This window comes from Barbatula barbatula, assembly GCF_947034865.1.
Source record: "Barbatula barbatula genome assembly, chromosome: 1".
Lineage (NCBI taxonomy): Eukaryota > Metazoa > Chordata > Actinopteri > Cypriniformes > Nemacheilidae > Barbatula > Barbatula barbatula.
The window spans coordinates 33,930,035-33,946,714 of NC_136766.1; the positions used below are offsets into that span (position 1 = coordinate 33,930,035).

Consider the following 16,680-nt stretch of genomic DNA (forward strand, 5'->3'; position numbering starts at 1 on the left):
TAAAGTCTAACAGAAATCAACATGGATTCAAACATGATTCAACATGGATTGCATTGCGTTCCTATTGAAAATGGCCCGAGTTGATTCTGTAAAGTCTAACAGAATTCAAAGTTACAGGCATCTAATCCAATAGCGTCGATTTCTCTGTTAGTTTTGAATGGCACGTCTGACATTGATTCGTTATCCCATGAATTGATATATTGAATAACATTTGAGTGAGAAACACGTGTCGCCATGTTAATATTGTTATTGTTATGCATTGCAAGGTTTCTGACGGTCTCCAAGGCAACGGCTTGGGTCCTCATGTGACAAGGCTATGACGTCACAAAGCGCGCTCCCTCTTTAAAAGCCCCCGCCTCACAACAGTCTTCGTTGGTTTGAGTTTGGCGTTGAACAGATAAGTTGAGCTCCTGAGAGTTCGAGGCTTTTCTGTGCGATTCTTGCGTGTTTTGCTTTTCTGCTGGTTGTTTGTTTTCCGTGAAGAAAGTGAGACCGAATATTTCACCGAAAGGTGTTTATTCGTCGACTCCTGACTGATCGTCGAACAGCGCCACAGTTCACCTGCATCGAGTCGTTTGGCTGCACACCGCCGTTAACCGAACCGCGATGGATGCTTCTGTTGTTCCTCCGTCCGTCGAGGACTTTGACTTTGATCTCCAGCTCTCAAAATCATGGGCGGATATAGTCGAGGAGACCGAAGTTGATCCGTCAGACATAGTCATTCCGTCCTATGCTGTTTTGGATTACCCGGTGGTCTTAAATGGATTTCTTGTGAAGTATAAAGATCCGGAGACCTCATCCCCAGTCAAGAGGAGATACGAGAAACGTGAGTTAGATATTATTTTCTGACCAACACTTTAAATGCTTCTGTGTGACTCTGCCTGTGAAATGCCAGGTGAAGTAATGCATTTGTTATTAGAGGTTTATTACATTCGGTTTACAGTTTGATATCTTGTTTATTGCCCGAGTAAGACCATGACATTGGTGCTCAATCTTATAAAAGCGTTGAGATTTGAGCCTGGATTTCACAGAGAGGCTCACGTGGTTTCATACTGGATGTCTGATCGTGACTGATGCAGTATGTCTGTCTGATCACTAATATTCTCTATATTGGGCATTAACTCTGAACTACACCTTTAATCTTATAAAGGAAAATATTTGTAGACATTATTTTCAAATAAAAGATGTTATAACTACATGTAATCCCCACAAAATTCAAATGACTATTTACCGTCATTGACCTTCTGTTATTTGTTTTGTACAGCGAAGAGTTTTATCCAGAGAGACTTCCGGCTGAAGACCGAGTCTAATGTGTGGAGGAAGCCAGCAGGGTGAGATGAGCAGCTCTCTTGATTTCAACACCACGTGAATATCAAACAATACTTGCGATACATGTCATCATTCTTAATGGTATTAAAAGTACTTTTCTTGTATTAGGTGTAGATCTCCTCACTCTGGCTTCTTTAAAAGGCCCGAACGTCCCGTCAGAGAAGCGTCATCAACTCAGTGAGTTAAAAAATCTGTCTCCATTAATAAATGCCACAGTTTTTGCCAGAGCTGTACGTAATATTAATTTCGTTGTATTGCAGGCGTAGATCTCCTCCTTTGGGTTCCTGTCTTAGTCAGGATTACCGTGTCAGAGACGCTTCAAAAGCTCAGTGAGTAGATCAAATGTTTTCGCTTGATAAATGTTTGCTGAAACGGTACTTAATATACATTTCTTTGTATTTTTAGGCAAAGATCTCCTCCTTTAGGCGGAGATAGAGCGACCCCACCGGACAGCCAGAACACGACTCTGGGTACAGTATCAATGCTCTTTATCTTTCAAAACCCTGGTTGGGGATGAACACGTGTCTCATTTATCTACTCTCATTTGATCTCAATAGCTGTCGCACAAAAGCAGGAGATGTGTGGGCCAGAAATGTCCAGCAAGCCCCCCACCACACCAGCTCCTGTATCTGAGTGAGTAGATCAATGGTCTCCATGTATAAATGTTCAATTGTTTGCTTAAACTTGACCTAAAGTCTCCATTAATAAATGCCACAGTTTTTGCCAGAACTGTACGTAATATTAATTTCGTTGTATTGCAGGCGTAGATCTCCTCCTTTGGGTTCCTGTCATAGTCAGGATTACCGTGTCAGAGACGCTTCAAAAGCTCAGTGAGTGGATCAAATGTTTTCGCTTGATAAATGTTTGCTGAAACGGTAATTAATATACATTTCTTTGTATTTTTAGGCAAAGATCTCCTCCTTTAGGCGGAGATAGAGCGACCCCACCGGACAGCCAGAACACGACTCTGGGTACAGTATCAATGCTCTTTATCTTTCAAAACCCTGGTTGGGGATGAACACGTGTCTCATTTATCTATTCTCATTTGATCTCAATAGCTGTCGCACAAAAGCAGGAGATGTGTGGGCCAGAAATGTCCAGCAAGCCCCCCACCACACCAGCTCCTGTATCTGAGTGAGTAGATCAATGGTCTCCATGTATAAATGTTCAAGTGTTTGCTTAAACTGTACCTAAAGTCTCCATTAATAAATGCCACAGTTTTTGCCAGAACTGTACGTAATATTAATTTCGTTGTATTGCAGGCGTAGATCTCCTCCTTTGGGTTCCTGTCATAGTCAGGATTACCGTGTCAGAGACGCTTCAAAAGCTCAGTGAGTGGATCAAATGTTTTCGCTTGATAAATGTTTGCTGAAACGGTACTTAATATACATTTCTTTGTATTTTTAGGCAAAGATCTCCTCCTTCAGGCGTAGATAGAGCGACCCCACCGGACAGCCAGAACACGACTCTGGGTACAGTATCAATGCTCTTTATCTTTCAAAACCCTGGTTGGGGATGAACACGTGTCTCATTTATCTATTCTCATTTGATCTCAATAGCCGTCGCACAAAAGCAGGAGATGGGTGGGCCAGAAATGTCCAGCAAGCCCCCCACCACACCAGCAACTGTATCTGAGTGAGTAGATCAAATGGTCTCCATGTATAAATGTTCAAGTGTTTGCTTAAACTGTACCTAAAGTCTCCATTAATAAATGCCACAGTTTTTGCCAGAACTGTACGTAATATTAATTTCGTTGTATTGCAGGCGTAGATCTCCTCCTTTGGGTTCCTGTCATAGTCAGGATTATCGTGTCAGAGACGCTTCAAAAGCTCAGTGAGTAGATCAAATGTTTTCGCTTGATAAATGTTTGCTGAAAACGGTACTTAATATACATTTCTTTGTATTTTTAGGCAAAGATCTCCTCCTTCAGACGGAGATAGAGCGACCCCACCGGACAGCCAGAACACGACTCTGGGTACAGTATCAATGCTCTTTATCTTTCAAAACCCTGGTTGGGGATGAACACGTGTCTCATTTATCTACTCTCATTTGATCTCAATAGCTGTCGCACAAAAGCAGGAGATGGGTGGGCCAGAAATGTCCAGCAAGCCCCCCACCACACCAGCAACTGTATCTGAGTGAGTAGATCAAATGGTCTCCATGTATAAATGTTCAAGTGTTTGCTTAAACTGTACCTAAAGTCTCCATTAATAAATGCCACAGTTTTTGCCAGAACTGTACGTAATATTAATTTCGTTGTATTGCAGGCGTAGATCTCCTCCTTTGGGTTCCTGTCATAGTCAGGATTACCGTGTACGAGACGCTTCAACAGCTCAGTGAGTGGATCAAATGTTTTGGCTTGATAAATGTTTGCTGAAACGGTACTTAATATACATTTCTTTGTATTTTTAGGCAAAGATCTCCTCCTTCAGGCGGAAATAGAGCGACCCCACCGGACAGCCAGAACACGACTCTGGGTACAGTATCAATGCTCTTTATCTTTCAAAACCCTGGTTGGGGATGAACACGTGTCTCATTTATCTACTCTCATTTGATCTCAATAGCTGTCGCACAAAAGCAGGAGATGGGTGGGCCAGAAATGTCCAGCAAGCCCCCCACCACACCAGCTCCTGTATCTGAGTGAGTAGATCAAATGGTCTCCATGTATAAATGTTCAAGTGTTTGCTTAAACTGGACCTAAAGTACCTTTTATCTTCTATTATTAGGCATAAATCTTCTCGCTCTGGATATAAAAAGTCGCTCACAGAGGCTGCACCACTTCGGTGAGTTGATCACATTTTCTCAGTTTATAAATGTTTGAATGTTGTTTGAAGCTTTACTTGATATGCTGTACATTGTCTTTGTGTTTCTAGTCCCAGACCTCATCCTCCAGGCTTGTTTAATAGGCCCGAGTCCGCTGACACACAAGCTTCACAATCTGAGTGAGTTGAATAAAGGGCTCAGTTTATGAATGTTTGCCCGAACTGTACCTGATAAACATTTCCTCGCTCAGAGGCTCCACCACTTGAGTTGAACAAATTCTCTGTTTATACATGATCAAATGTTTGAAACGGGCTTTAAAGTAGTTTTCCTTGTATTTTTAGACATCAAGATTCTTCAACACGCTCCTCCTCCACAGCAAAAGGAGCGAGACCACGAGAAGGACCGAATACTACTGCACAGAGTACGATGAAGATGCTCTTTATTTTTCCAAACTGTTGATTTCAGACGTTGGATGTGTTATTCATCTACTCTGATTTGTTCTCAACAGCTTTTCCACAGAGGCAGGGGGTGAGGAGTTCTTTGAGGACAGGCTGCAGTGTTGACGAACTCTGTAATCTGTTGGCTGCAATGCACCTGTCCGAAAAGACTTGCTGTACAACACCGAACAGGCCAAAGCCTCTTCTTCGTCCAGCCACTTTTGTTTTTCAAAAACAACCAACGTTTGGTAAGTTGTTAGTTCTGTCTGACCAACAGTTTTGACACTCTTTAAATACTGAAAACCTTTGTCTTTGATATTCATGTTTGGATGAACAGGTGTGTCATTTATCTACTTGGATTTGTTCTCAACAGCTTTTCCACAGAGGCAGGGGGTGAGGAGTTCTTTGAGGACAGGCTGCAGTGTTGACGAACTCTGTAATCTGTTGGCTGCAATGCACCTGTCCGAAAAGACTTGCTGTACAACACCGAACAGGCCAAAGCCTCTTCTTCGTCCAGCCACTTTTGTTTTTCAAAAACAACCAACGTTTGGTAAGTTGTTAGTTCTGTCTGACCAACAGTTTTGACACTCTTTAAATACTGAAAACCTTTGTCTTTGATATTCATCTTTGGATGAACAGGTGTGTCATTTGTCTACTTGGATTTGTTCTCAACAGGTTTTGCACAGCATCCGATGGTGGCTGGACAAGAAACATGGACGAAACCCCCTACACCGGCTTCTGCACCTCAGTAAGTTAAATAAATTCTCAGCTTTACCTTTAAACATTGTGACATTAACACTGCGCATGTTAAAATAAAAACAACAGACAATTATTTATTTGATGGTTTGCAGAAACTGTGTTCTATTTGTATTTCTAGGCATTTATATGCTCCCTACTCTAACCGTCAGCCCTGTCTCCGGAAAGAGAGTCTCAGCTGCAAACGTCATAGACTTTCAGCTTACAGGTACAGTGATATGAGACCATAAACATTAATAATCAGTTTATTATCATTGTACTTAATGTTTATTTGTTGTTTTTGCAGCTAAAGAGTCTGGATGGAGCCAGGAGACACCAAATGGTCTAAATAAATAAATTTAATGCCCTTGATGTACATACAGTATTTCTAAACTCACAATCAGGCGATCAAACCGTTATTTCTGCATAACAATCCTAAACTTTGATTTACCACATAGCAGGAACAGACCAGCTTTATGATATTCCTAAACTCAAAACTCTTCTTAATCATCAGTCAAAGTAACACTGGATTCACACCAAATGCGAATTAACCGTCTGGCGTATGTAAATTGCATACAAAGTCAATGCAAAGACTCGTTTGTCAATTTCATCTTCCACGAAGGTTCAAAAATATTTGTCAGATCGCGTCACTCGCGGGAAACGTTTGTCATTTCGTGTGAGTAATAAAGAGCGTGGAGCGCGATTGATCGTGTTTGGTGTGAACCCATCATAATAAACAGAACTATAAGATGATTAACCTCAAAAACGTCATGAGCAGATTTGAGATACTTAAAGGAATTGTTCACTTTCAACATACATTTTCATGATAATTTACTCGCCCCTGTTGTTTAGTTGAAAAGAAATTATGTTTTTTGATAAACTATTACTTTTCAGCGTTATTACGTGACGTCGTGAGGGCACTTTGCAGAACGGAGCAATAAGAGCATTTGTGTTTATAAAGCATGTACATTTTTATTTTAGAAAATGACTGATCGTTTCGCTAGATAAGACCCTTATTCGTCGTATGGTATTAGCTGCACTGAAACTGTAATTTTCACCTTCAACCGTTTGGAGTCCATTGAAGTCCACTATGGTTTTTGATGAAAACATTCCAGGATTCATTTCTTTTCGACTAAAGAAAAAATACATCAACATCTTGAATGACAACAGGGGTGAGTAAATGTTCATGAAAATGTTGGAAGTGAACAATTCCTTTAACAGAGGAAATACTGGAAGCCACGGTTTTCGATATAGTTGAAGTGTTTTCTGTTATTCTATGCTACGGTTACAGGAGCAGTAAGAGGTTTATTGCAATGTTTTTAATTTTACAAGAAAATATTTTTAATACATTTAAATCGCTTAAGTTATGCCATTAAAACAGTGACATTTGCTGATGTACACAATGCTTTGTTTTCACGGGAGAACATGCCAGCTGAAGATGAGGAAATGACGTCGCTTCCTTTCCCAAGTGCATTCCAAACGTCTACATAATGGCACGCAGATGCCCTGTTCCCTCAAGTCTAAACTCCAAGGGCTCTGCCCTTCGAAGGGAGTAGGGCATAGGAATGATTTCTTCGTTTGGAATTTGAACCGTGATAAATATGAACAAGATTGAATGTAACATAAAAAAAAGACTGTCGATAAAATATCTATTAATGCGACCTGAAATTTATCCAGCATGGCTGCTCAAGCGAGTATAATGCGTTACGCTTACTTTTGAACTGAGGTCTGTTTGAAGGGCTATATGGCCATTCCTTTCCCCCTACCCCCTCGAAAACACTCCTTCACGTGAACACCCTTAATGGAGGGGTAATGGGTAGAAATGTGATTGGCCCTTACTCACAGGGAGGTGTTTATCCATCTTGGCGCATAGACTCATAAGCAACAACAACCCGCTAATTCATTGAGAAATAAAATGCACCGAAAAATTTTATCTACCGATGACACAATTCACAAATTAAACTGTGAATGACATATTAAACAGTTTAAAATCATATTGAGTATTAAGAATTCTGTAGTAACTACAGCACAGAGACGGCACTCCTCAAAGTGACAAACAACATCTTGTCTAGATCTTAGTGCAGATTTTTATTTCATACATCATAGTTTTCAATTATATCCATTGAAATGCCATGTTGTCTTTAGCAGGCAGGTGTTACCCATGTAATAACCCTTGTCTTGTTTTCTTGTCTCATTCTCGGGACATGCGAGTCTGACTGAGCCGATCCGGTTGGACGGAATGCTCAACCTCATGATGACCAAAGAAGATGCCTTCATCAACAGCAGGTAATGGGAGTCTGCAGCGGCGAAGGGATGCTGACAAAAGAGAAAGGTATGAGGCTGCTTAAATGCATCCTGTTAAATGATTCGTTTTCAAGAATTTCACTTAAACCAGTTTTGACACATGTGTGTTTAATTTGTATTGTGGCTGTCAACTTTAATGAATCAATAATAAATCTGTATTAGAGGCAGCCACAAATTATGTGAAATATTAAATTGTGTAAAAGCACTTTTGCTTCAGTTTTTGATGGCATGGATGTGTCTTTACATTGTTCCCATGAGCTCTCTGAATGTAATTGAATTGTGTGTTGTATATGTTATCATTCATGTCTATGCAACAATGATCACTATTAAAGCATAATTCCTCATGGATCTGGTCACTTACTTGTTCCTTGACAATGTTTGGCTTTTATGAAACATTATGAAGTTGAACTGAGCTGTTATTTGACTCCTTCACTGATCCTGTGGCTCAGTTGGAGCATTGGGTTAGTAGCATAAATGGTTGTGGGTTCGATTCTCAAGGACGCATTGAAAACGCATTGAAAATCACAGTGTCTGACTACAGATTGGAAGTGATCTTTGGATTATCATACAATATGTTGTATGTTAAATCTTCAGGATGACACTGACTAGGATTCATTCTGCTGACAAAGGTGCCCACTGTAGTTATATAACACTGCTTAGACTGCGATACCGAGCTCAGCCGGTGGATGTCAATGTACCACATGCTGTTCACTGTCATGAATCTGCCTTCATGTCATGTCTATTCTTGGTCTTGAGGCAGATTCATGACAAAGCCTTGTGTTTTATGTGAGAGAGAGATGTTGGCTATCGGCTTTATATGCTCTCTCTCTGGTCCGTGTCTTTGTTCCCGCCATCTCGTTTCCTCGTTAACCTTCCCTGAGTGTGTCATTACCCGCACCTGACCCTTGTCAATTATCCTCTGTTTGTTTCCCCTATAAAACATCCTCGTGTTCATTGTCCTGTGCTCGTTCATTGTATTCTGTACCTTGTTTGCGGTATGTTATATGCTCTGGATAAGTCTTGCGTCGTGTCTCTAGTCCTTGTGTTTTGGTCAGTTAGTTTAGTCTTGTTCTTAGTATTGTTTTCCCAGTCTAGTTAGTCTGTGTCCTGGTTGTCCCTATTATTTATCCTGTCTTGTTTTACCCCCTCGTGGGTTTTTGTTTTCTGTCTTATTGTATAATAAATTATCTGTTAAACCCCTTCATCGCCGTGTCTGCCTGCCATTGGGTTCTTCCTCTCACAACCGTGACAGAATGAACGAGCCACAACAGAACCCAGCAGGCAAGATGGAGGCAAGGCGAGCGACCCAGGCTCATCGCCTACTCCGTCTACGCCAGGGCCACTCAGATGTGTTGGAGTTTGCGGACCGCTTTTTTGAGGTGGCAGGGGAGATGGTCCACAGTGAGCAGGAACAGATGGTCCTGTTCAATGGCGGCCTCAACCAACCTCTAGCGGGGTGGGAGATGCGAATGCTGAGACCGCTGGGCTTCACTGACCTTATCAGGTATGCCATGAACCGGCCGGAGCCCAGGGTCTCAGTCCAGCCCAGTTTTCCCCCCCCGCTGGCCGCCATCCCCGAGGGCCGTACCCTGCGACTCGGGGCTGTGGGCCTCTCCTCACCCTCTGCACCCTTCGACTCTTCCAGCACGGAGCTAGTCATGCTCCCCACCGCTTCTCCGCAACCGGCTACACCCACCGTGAGCCGGTCGAAGAAGAAGAAGAAGCCGAGGAGGGGTGTAATCTCCAGCCTGAACTTCCAGCCAGAGGAGAACACCGGGACTCAGCCCAAATATTTTTTGGGGGGGCGTCATACGGGCAGGAGGGCCCCGTCCAGCGGGCCTCCTGATGTCCCGTCAAGTCCGGTGGTCCCGTCGTGTCCGGTGGTCCCGTCGTGTCCGGTGGTCCCGTCGTGTCCGGTGGTCCCGTCGTGTCCGGTGGTCCCGTCGTGTCCGGTGGTCCCGTCGTGTCCGGTGGTCCCGTCGTGTCCGGTGGTCCCGTCGTGTCCGGTGGTCCCGTCGTGTCCGGTGGTCCCGTCGTGTCCGGTGGTCCCGTCGTGTCCGGTGGTCCCGTCGTGTCCGGTGGTCCCGTCGTGTCCGGTGGTCCCGTGTCCGGTGGTCCCAAGTCCGGTGGTCCCAAGTCCGGTGGTCCCAAGTCCGGTGGTCCCAAGTCCGGTGGTCCCAAGTCCACCCACCCCAGTTTCAAGTCCTGCCCAGCCGGCCTTCCAGCCGGCGTCAAGTCCTGCCCAGCCGGCCTTCCAGCCGGCCTTCCAGCCGGCGTCAAGTCCTGCCCAGCCGGCCTTCCAGCCGGCGTCAAGTCCTGCCCAGCCGGCCTTCCAGCCGGCGTCAAGTCCTGCCCAGCCGGCCTTCCAGCCGGCGTCAAGTCCTGCCCTGCCGGCCTTCCAGCCGGCGCCAAGTCCTGCACCAAGTCCTGCCCTGCCGGCCTTCCAGCCGGTGGCTCAGCCGGCCTTCCAGCCGGCGCCAAGTCCTGCACCAAGTCCTGCCCTGCCGGCCTTCCAGCCGGTGGCTCAGCCGGCCTTCCAGCCGGTCTTCCAGCCGGTGGCTCAGCCGGTCTTCCAGCCGGTGGCTCATCCGGCCTTCCAGCCGGCCTTCCAGCATGTGGCTCAGCCGGCCTTCCAGCCGGTACCCAGTCCGGCACTTATGCCGGGAACAAGAACAGTTCTCCCGAGGACTTCTTCCATCAAGTCCCCGGGGACTCCACGCTCTCGAGCGCCCCCGGGAACTAGGACTGTTCCCCCTTGTCCCACTGGACTTCCCCCCATGAACTTTGTTGTTCCCCCTCCCCCCCTCCCTTGTTTGTTATTTTTAGTATGTCACCCCAACCCTTTTATCATGTATTCTTGTCTGCCCCTAATTGTGTTTACCATGTTTTGTTGGTTGTTGTCTGTTTCCCAGTCGGTCTTGTCTTGTTAGTGTTCTCCCTTGGTGAACGCCAGGGGGCGTTCATTAAGGGGGGGGTTCTGTCATGATTCTGCCTAATCTTGTCTTGGTTTTCTGGTCTAGGGGCAGAATCATGACAGACCCACGTGTTTTATGTGGAGAGAAACATATTATGGTCAATCAGGACATAATATGTGTTCTCTCCAGTCTCGTCATTGGCCCCGCCCCTCTCGTTCCTAGTATTGCTTTCCTCCTGTGTCTCATTACCCACACCTGCCCATTGTTATCTCCTTTGTTAGTCTCCCTATAAGATGCCCTCTTGTCTATTGTCTTGTGCTCGTTCGTTATAGCTGTACCTGTATGCTGTTCTTGTTTCCTGCCATGTCCCCTAGTTCTCTGGTCTTGTTCGTTGTGTATGTATGGTTTCAAAGTTCCTTGTTTTAGTCCTAGTTGTTTACGTTTGCCCCCCTTGTGGGATGAGTTTGTTTTCAGTTTTTTGTATCCAGTTTAGTTAGTGTTTTCCCATCGTGGATGTTTGGTTTGTTTTCTGTTATTATTAAAGTCCCTTTGTTAACCCCTTCATCCCTGTTTCGCCGTGTCTGCCTGCAATTGGGTTCTCCCCTTCCACGATCGTAACAGTTCACAACGTTACAGGTCCCGTTTAACAAATCGTTTAATTAATAGAATTATTATATTAACATAAATCAAATATAAATTGTTAAATTATAAGGCACCAGCCAGACCGGTAAACAAACACCGACCAGAAGTGAACTGCAGTCCAGGCACGCGTGTCCAATGAAACGGTCGGTCAGTTTTGAAGTGAAACTCATTGAATTGTTTGCTGGTTTCCAGATCTGCTCAAAAAGTCTGCGATGTTTTCTAAATGTTGATACGTGCACGAGTGTGATGTGTGTGCGGTGTAGCTCACGTGCAGTTTTGCTAATCATGTGATGCGAGCTAATATGCTAATGCACGACAATTAAAAAATCTTTCTCTGACTACCTGCCTGACGTTCATTCTATTCAAAATATACAGTTGAGGTCAAAGGTTTACATCACTCTTGCAGAATCTGGAAAATGTTGAAAAACTGTGGAGAATGAGAGAAATGTATTTTTATTTTAGTCCTGCCCTGAACAAGTTATTTCACGAAAGAAATGTGTCATTTAATTATTATTCAAACATTTTTATTGGATTTTAAATTGTGTGGGAGGCGCATCTGACTTCCAGTTGCACAAAATAAGACGTCTGGCCAGTATGGATGAAAACGCAATGGCGTCTGATTGTGCACCAGATATCGCCTCACCAGTAGGGGTCACACCAAATATTGCGATTTCAGAAGCAGGGCTTATCTCTCTGCCACAAATGTAAGAAAAAGTGCCAAAAATCAAAGACCAAAACTGTGTTACCTTTGGGCAAGCCCAGAACATATGAGAGAGGGTAGCCGGGGCCTGACGGCATCGAGAACAATTCGGGTCGACATCTGGATACATCCTGGCAAGCTTACTCCTAGATAAATGAAGCCTGTGAAGCACCTTAAACTGAAGCAAACCATGTCTGATACAAATCAAAGTTAAATGTATTCTCTTAATTGCGCTTTGCCAGGATATGTCCGACAATCCAAATCCTAGTTCCCCCTCCCATCCTGCCCTGATATGACCAAGCGAAGGCAAGGCCATCATCTGAATATCCTCATATATTCTGCTCACTCCTCCTCTTTGGTTCAGATCCCCCTCCAACCACTCCTCCATCCAATTATTTGACGAGAGTAACGGAAAGGAAGGGAAATGTTTCCGAACGAATACACACACCTGCTGATACCTGAAATAATGGGAGCTGGGGATACTAATATATTCATTTATCAGCTGCTCAAATGACATGAACACACCATCCCTAAAAAAGATCCTTCACCCGCTTCAGACCACTCCTGAACCATGATTTAAATGCTGTATCCATGAGTGAGGGTGGAAAGAGTGCGTTGGCTGAGATTGGGAGAGAGCCTGTTTATCTTTGAAGTGGGTCCTGAATTGGGACTATATTCGAAGTGAGCCACCCACAATAAGATTATTTGTAAGACGCATCTTACTGAGTGGCAATGGTGCACATATTAAAGAAGGTAGAGACACCGGATGAGCGGAATATTGTTCCATTTCAACCCATTCAGGTCCACCCGCCTCATAAGACGCAGAGACCCAGTATATTAGTTTATAGATATTAGCTGCCCAATAATATTGTAAAAAATTTGGTAGAGCTAGGCCTCCTGCCACTTTCCGTTTCTCCAGATGCAACTTCATAATTCGTGGGATGGTCTTGTTCCAGATAAAGGTAGATATAGATTTATCTAACTCTTTGAAAAAAGATTTTGGGATAAAAACAGGTATTGTATTAAATAAAAATAAGAACCTGGGCATAATTATCATCTTGACAGAGTTAACCCTGCCAGCAAGCGATAACGGCAGCGTAGACCAACGGGAAAGGTCCTGTTTGGCCCTTTCTAGGGCTGGTTTAAAGTTATGCTTGAATAAATCCTTGTATTTGCTGGTTACTGAAATGCCAAGATATGTAAAAGTGTCGCGAGTTTCTTTCACTTGATATGCCTCAAAAGACATCTGTCGCGCCTGGTCGTTAATAGGGAAGAGCAAACTCTTAGTAAGATTAATTTTGTAGCCAAAATTTGATATAATTTCTAATGCCTTAGGAATAGAGGTGCAAGGATCGGACAGGTACAGTATCAGGTCGTCCGCATACAGAGACAGTTTATGATTTTGACCCCCCCTGACAACACCCGTGAGCCCCTCGGCGCCTCTAAGTGTAACCGCTAGTGGTTCAATGGCTAGGTCAAACAGAAGTGGGCTCAATGGACAGCCCTGTCTTGTCCCCCTCCCTATAGGAAAATAATTGGAGATTATTCTATTAGTACGGACGGAGGCCTGCGGGGTAGCATACAGGATCCTTATCCATGAACAAAAAGCCGGTCCAAATCCAAACCTTCCCAGAGTTGCAAGAAGATACTCATACTCAATCCTGTCAAATGCCTTGTGAGCATCGAGAGAGAGCAAAACCTCTGCTGTAAGTGGAGTTTCCGGGGAATAAAGAATATTAAAAAGCCTTCTTATATTGCCAAAGAGCTGCCGCCCAGTAATAAAACCAGTCTGATCTGGATGTATCACTGTATGCATGACAGACTCCAATCTACTAGCCAGAACCTTGGTCAAGATTTTGTAATCGCAGCAGAGTAGGCTCACAGGCCGAAATGATCCACACTCCAGAGGGTCCTTTCCTTTCTTAAGAAGGACTGAGATGGTGGCCTGGGTCATTGTAGGAGGGAGAGTCTTACGTTCCAATGCCTCGGTATATACATTTTCTAAAAGGGGGTTAGTTTCAATGAGAATTTTTTTTTAAATTCAATAGGGAAGCCATCCGGCCCCGGAGTTTTACCACTCACATAGGCCGATGTGAGAGGACACTGGCAGTCGCCGCTTCTCCGTTTGCTACTCTGCTACTCTCCTCTGTTCCTGTTTGTTTGTTCGTGTTTGTTGTACCCCTACCTTTGGACAGCCTCTCAGCTGGTTCCCGAAGCCGCTGGGATTCCTAGACCGGACTCTCACCTTGTTGGTTAGCCGCTAGCTGGCTTCCCTCGTTTACAAACGCGGGGCGGCTAATCCTAGCTGCTACAGCGGCTATCCCGATTGCTGACCTCCTTCTCACAAGCAACCTCCACCCGATCCGTGCCGTGACATTTTTGTGGCATCATGATCAAATATTCAACTCTGCAACTGGTCGGACTCAACAACTACTCCACTCCACCCTGCGTCCCAGTCATCAAACAGCTCGGACTTCTACGTCGACCCCGCTACATCCACAGAAGCTCGCGCCGCAAGTTTGTTTTCTTCCGCCGTGGACAATCCATTCCATCCATCTGGTCACCTGTATGCTCTGTCGCACCTGTCCCACGTCATCTGAATACTCATCCACGTCATCAGAATACTTCAGCCACTTGATCACATAGGGCTGAGCACATAGTTAGGCTGCACAGAAAACCTGGACTGGACTGCAGTGCTCTCTGCACTTCACATGCACTCAGTCATGCTCTCCATTTATCTATAAATCCTCTCACTGTCCCCCCTCAAATTAAATACCCCCATTACCCGCCGATCACACGTACTGCTAATCATGACAACCTTAGATCTCTCCAGCCTCTCCCCATCCCACCACCCTCTCATCAGGCCAATTTTGCCCTCCTCAACACCCGATCGCTCAACAATAAAGCCCCTGCCCTCCATGAATTAATCCTCGATAATACCCTGGACTTCCTTCTGCTCACCGAAACCTGGCAACAACCCAACGACTTTTTCTCCCTCAACCAAGCATCCCCCCCTGGCTACAACTATATCTGCAAACCCCGCCCTTCCCGACGTGGAGGTGGCCTCGCCGTTATTTTCAATCAGCACTTCCGGATCACAGAACTAACCCTCCCCTCTGTATCATCGTTTGAATACCTTGCCTTCAAAGCTCTTTTCTCCATGACAGTCATCCTGACTTACCGGCCACCTAAACCAAATCCCTCCTTCCTCTCTGATTTCACTGAACTTCTCTCCACGCCTGCTGCTACTCGGTGACTTAAACATCCACATGGACTCCTCCACCTGCAAGCTCTCATCAGAACTAACCTTTGTACTGGATAACTTCTCTCTCACCCAACATGTCACATTCCCCACCCATGAAAAAGGACACATCCTCGACCTGGTCTGCTCCACAAACCAACCAGTGCTCGACCTCCATTCATGCCTCTTTCCCCTCTCCGATCACAAACTAATACGTTTCACCATCCCTTCTCCAACCCCACGCCTCCGACTCCGCAGAGAAATCACCTTCCGCAACCTCAAATCAATCAATCCACACCAGCTCTCCGCCACTCTCCACCTGGACTCAACCCTCAGCTCCCCCGACGACATCACAAACCACCTCAACTCCACCTTGTCTACCTCCCTTAACACCCTGGCCCCCTTCAAAACAAAAACTGTCACATTTAACTCCTCTTCACCCTGGTACACGGAAAATGAAGCAAACCGGCCGCCAACTGGAACGTCTGACTAAGAACTCATCCCTCACAGTCCATTATGAAGCCTACAAACTCCATCTCACTGCCTACAAAGATGCCCTCACTGCTGCCAAATCCGCCTACCTTTCCACCATTCTCACCGACCCTTGCCAAAACCCCAGAACCCTTTTCTCCACACTGAACAATCTCACTAAGCCTCGGACCGACACCCTCTCTACCTCTACTCCTGCTCTCTGTAACTCATTCCTTCACTTTTTTGCTGACAAAATTCACAACATTTACCAAACCCTATCCCCTGAATCTTACCTCCCAGGATCTACCCCACCACCCACCACAACCCCTCAACTTCCCGTCCCTGCAGACTTCCCAACCCCCCCTCCTCACTGCCGTCTCTCCCAGTTTGAGTCGGTAACTCCCCCAGAAATCTCAAAACTCATCTGCTCTTCCAAACCCACAACCTGCTCCCTTGACCCCCTACCTACTCTACTCCTGAAGTCCTGCCTCCCCGTGCTGTGCCCCTACCTCACTAAACTCTTTAACTCCTCACTGTCCCATGGAATTGTACCCTCTGCCTTCAAAATTGCTGCTGTCACCCCAATCCTTAAAAAACCTGGTCTCGATCCCTCCTCCCTTAACAATTACCGCCCAATATCCAATCTCCCCTTTCTGTCTAAAACCCTGGAACGTATAGTCGCTGCACAACTACAAACCCATCTTCATGCCAACAACCAACTGGAACCCCTCCAATCGGGCTTTCGCACCTACCACAGCACAGAAACCGCCCTTCTCAAAGTCCTCAACGACCTCCTCACCTCGGCTGACACCGGTTCCCTCAACATCCTCATCCTACTCGACCTGAGTGCAGCCTTCGATACCGTGAGCCATAAAATCCTGCTCACCAGACTCAAGGACCTCGGCATCGAAGGCACTGCGCTCAGCTGGCTCCACTCCTACCTATCCAACAGATCCCACTTCATCTCTCTCCATAACCACACCTCTACCACAGTCACAGTCACCCAAGGCGTTCCCCAAGGCTCTGTACTAGGCCCCCTCCTCTTCCTCATTTACATCCTCCCTCTTGGTCAGATACTCCGCCACTTCAGCCTGGACTTCCACTGCTATGCTGATGACATCCAGATCTATCTCAGCACCAAAT

At 45.4% G+C, this 16,680-nt stretch overlaps 1 protein-coding gene across 1 annotated transcript; it reads left to right on the forward strand.

Moving 5' to 3' along the window:
- The first annotated feature begins 371 nt into the window (after positions 1-371).
- On the forward strand, positions 372-7,915 carry LOC306891533 (uncharacterized protein). Its single transcript, XM_079451891.1, has 18 exons — positions 372-826; positions 1,265-1,331; positions 1,438-1,506; positions 1,590-1,658; positions 1,735-1,799; positions 1,887-1,962; positions 2,091-2,159; positions 2,236-2,300; positions 2,388-2,463; positions 2,592-2,660; positions 4,056-4,112; positions 4,203-4,271; positions 4,434-4,513; positions 4,601-4,777; positions 4,903-5,079; positions 5,205-5,277; positions 5,407-5,493; positions 5,572-7,915. Exons 1-18 carry the CDS (start codon positions 607-609, stop codon positions 5,573-5,575), a joined length of 1,569 nt encoding a protein of 522 aa, XP_079308017.1. The 5' UTR covers positions 372-606; the 3' UTR covers positions 5,576-7,915.
- Positions 7,916-16,680: the final 8,765 nt, after the last annotated feature.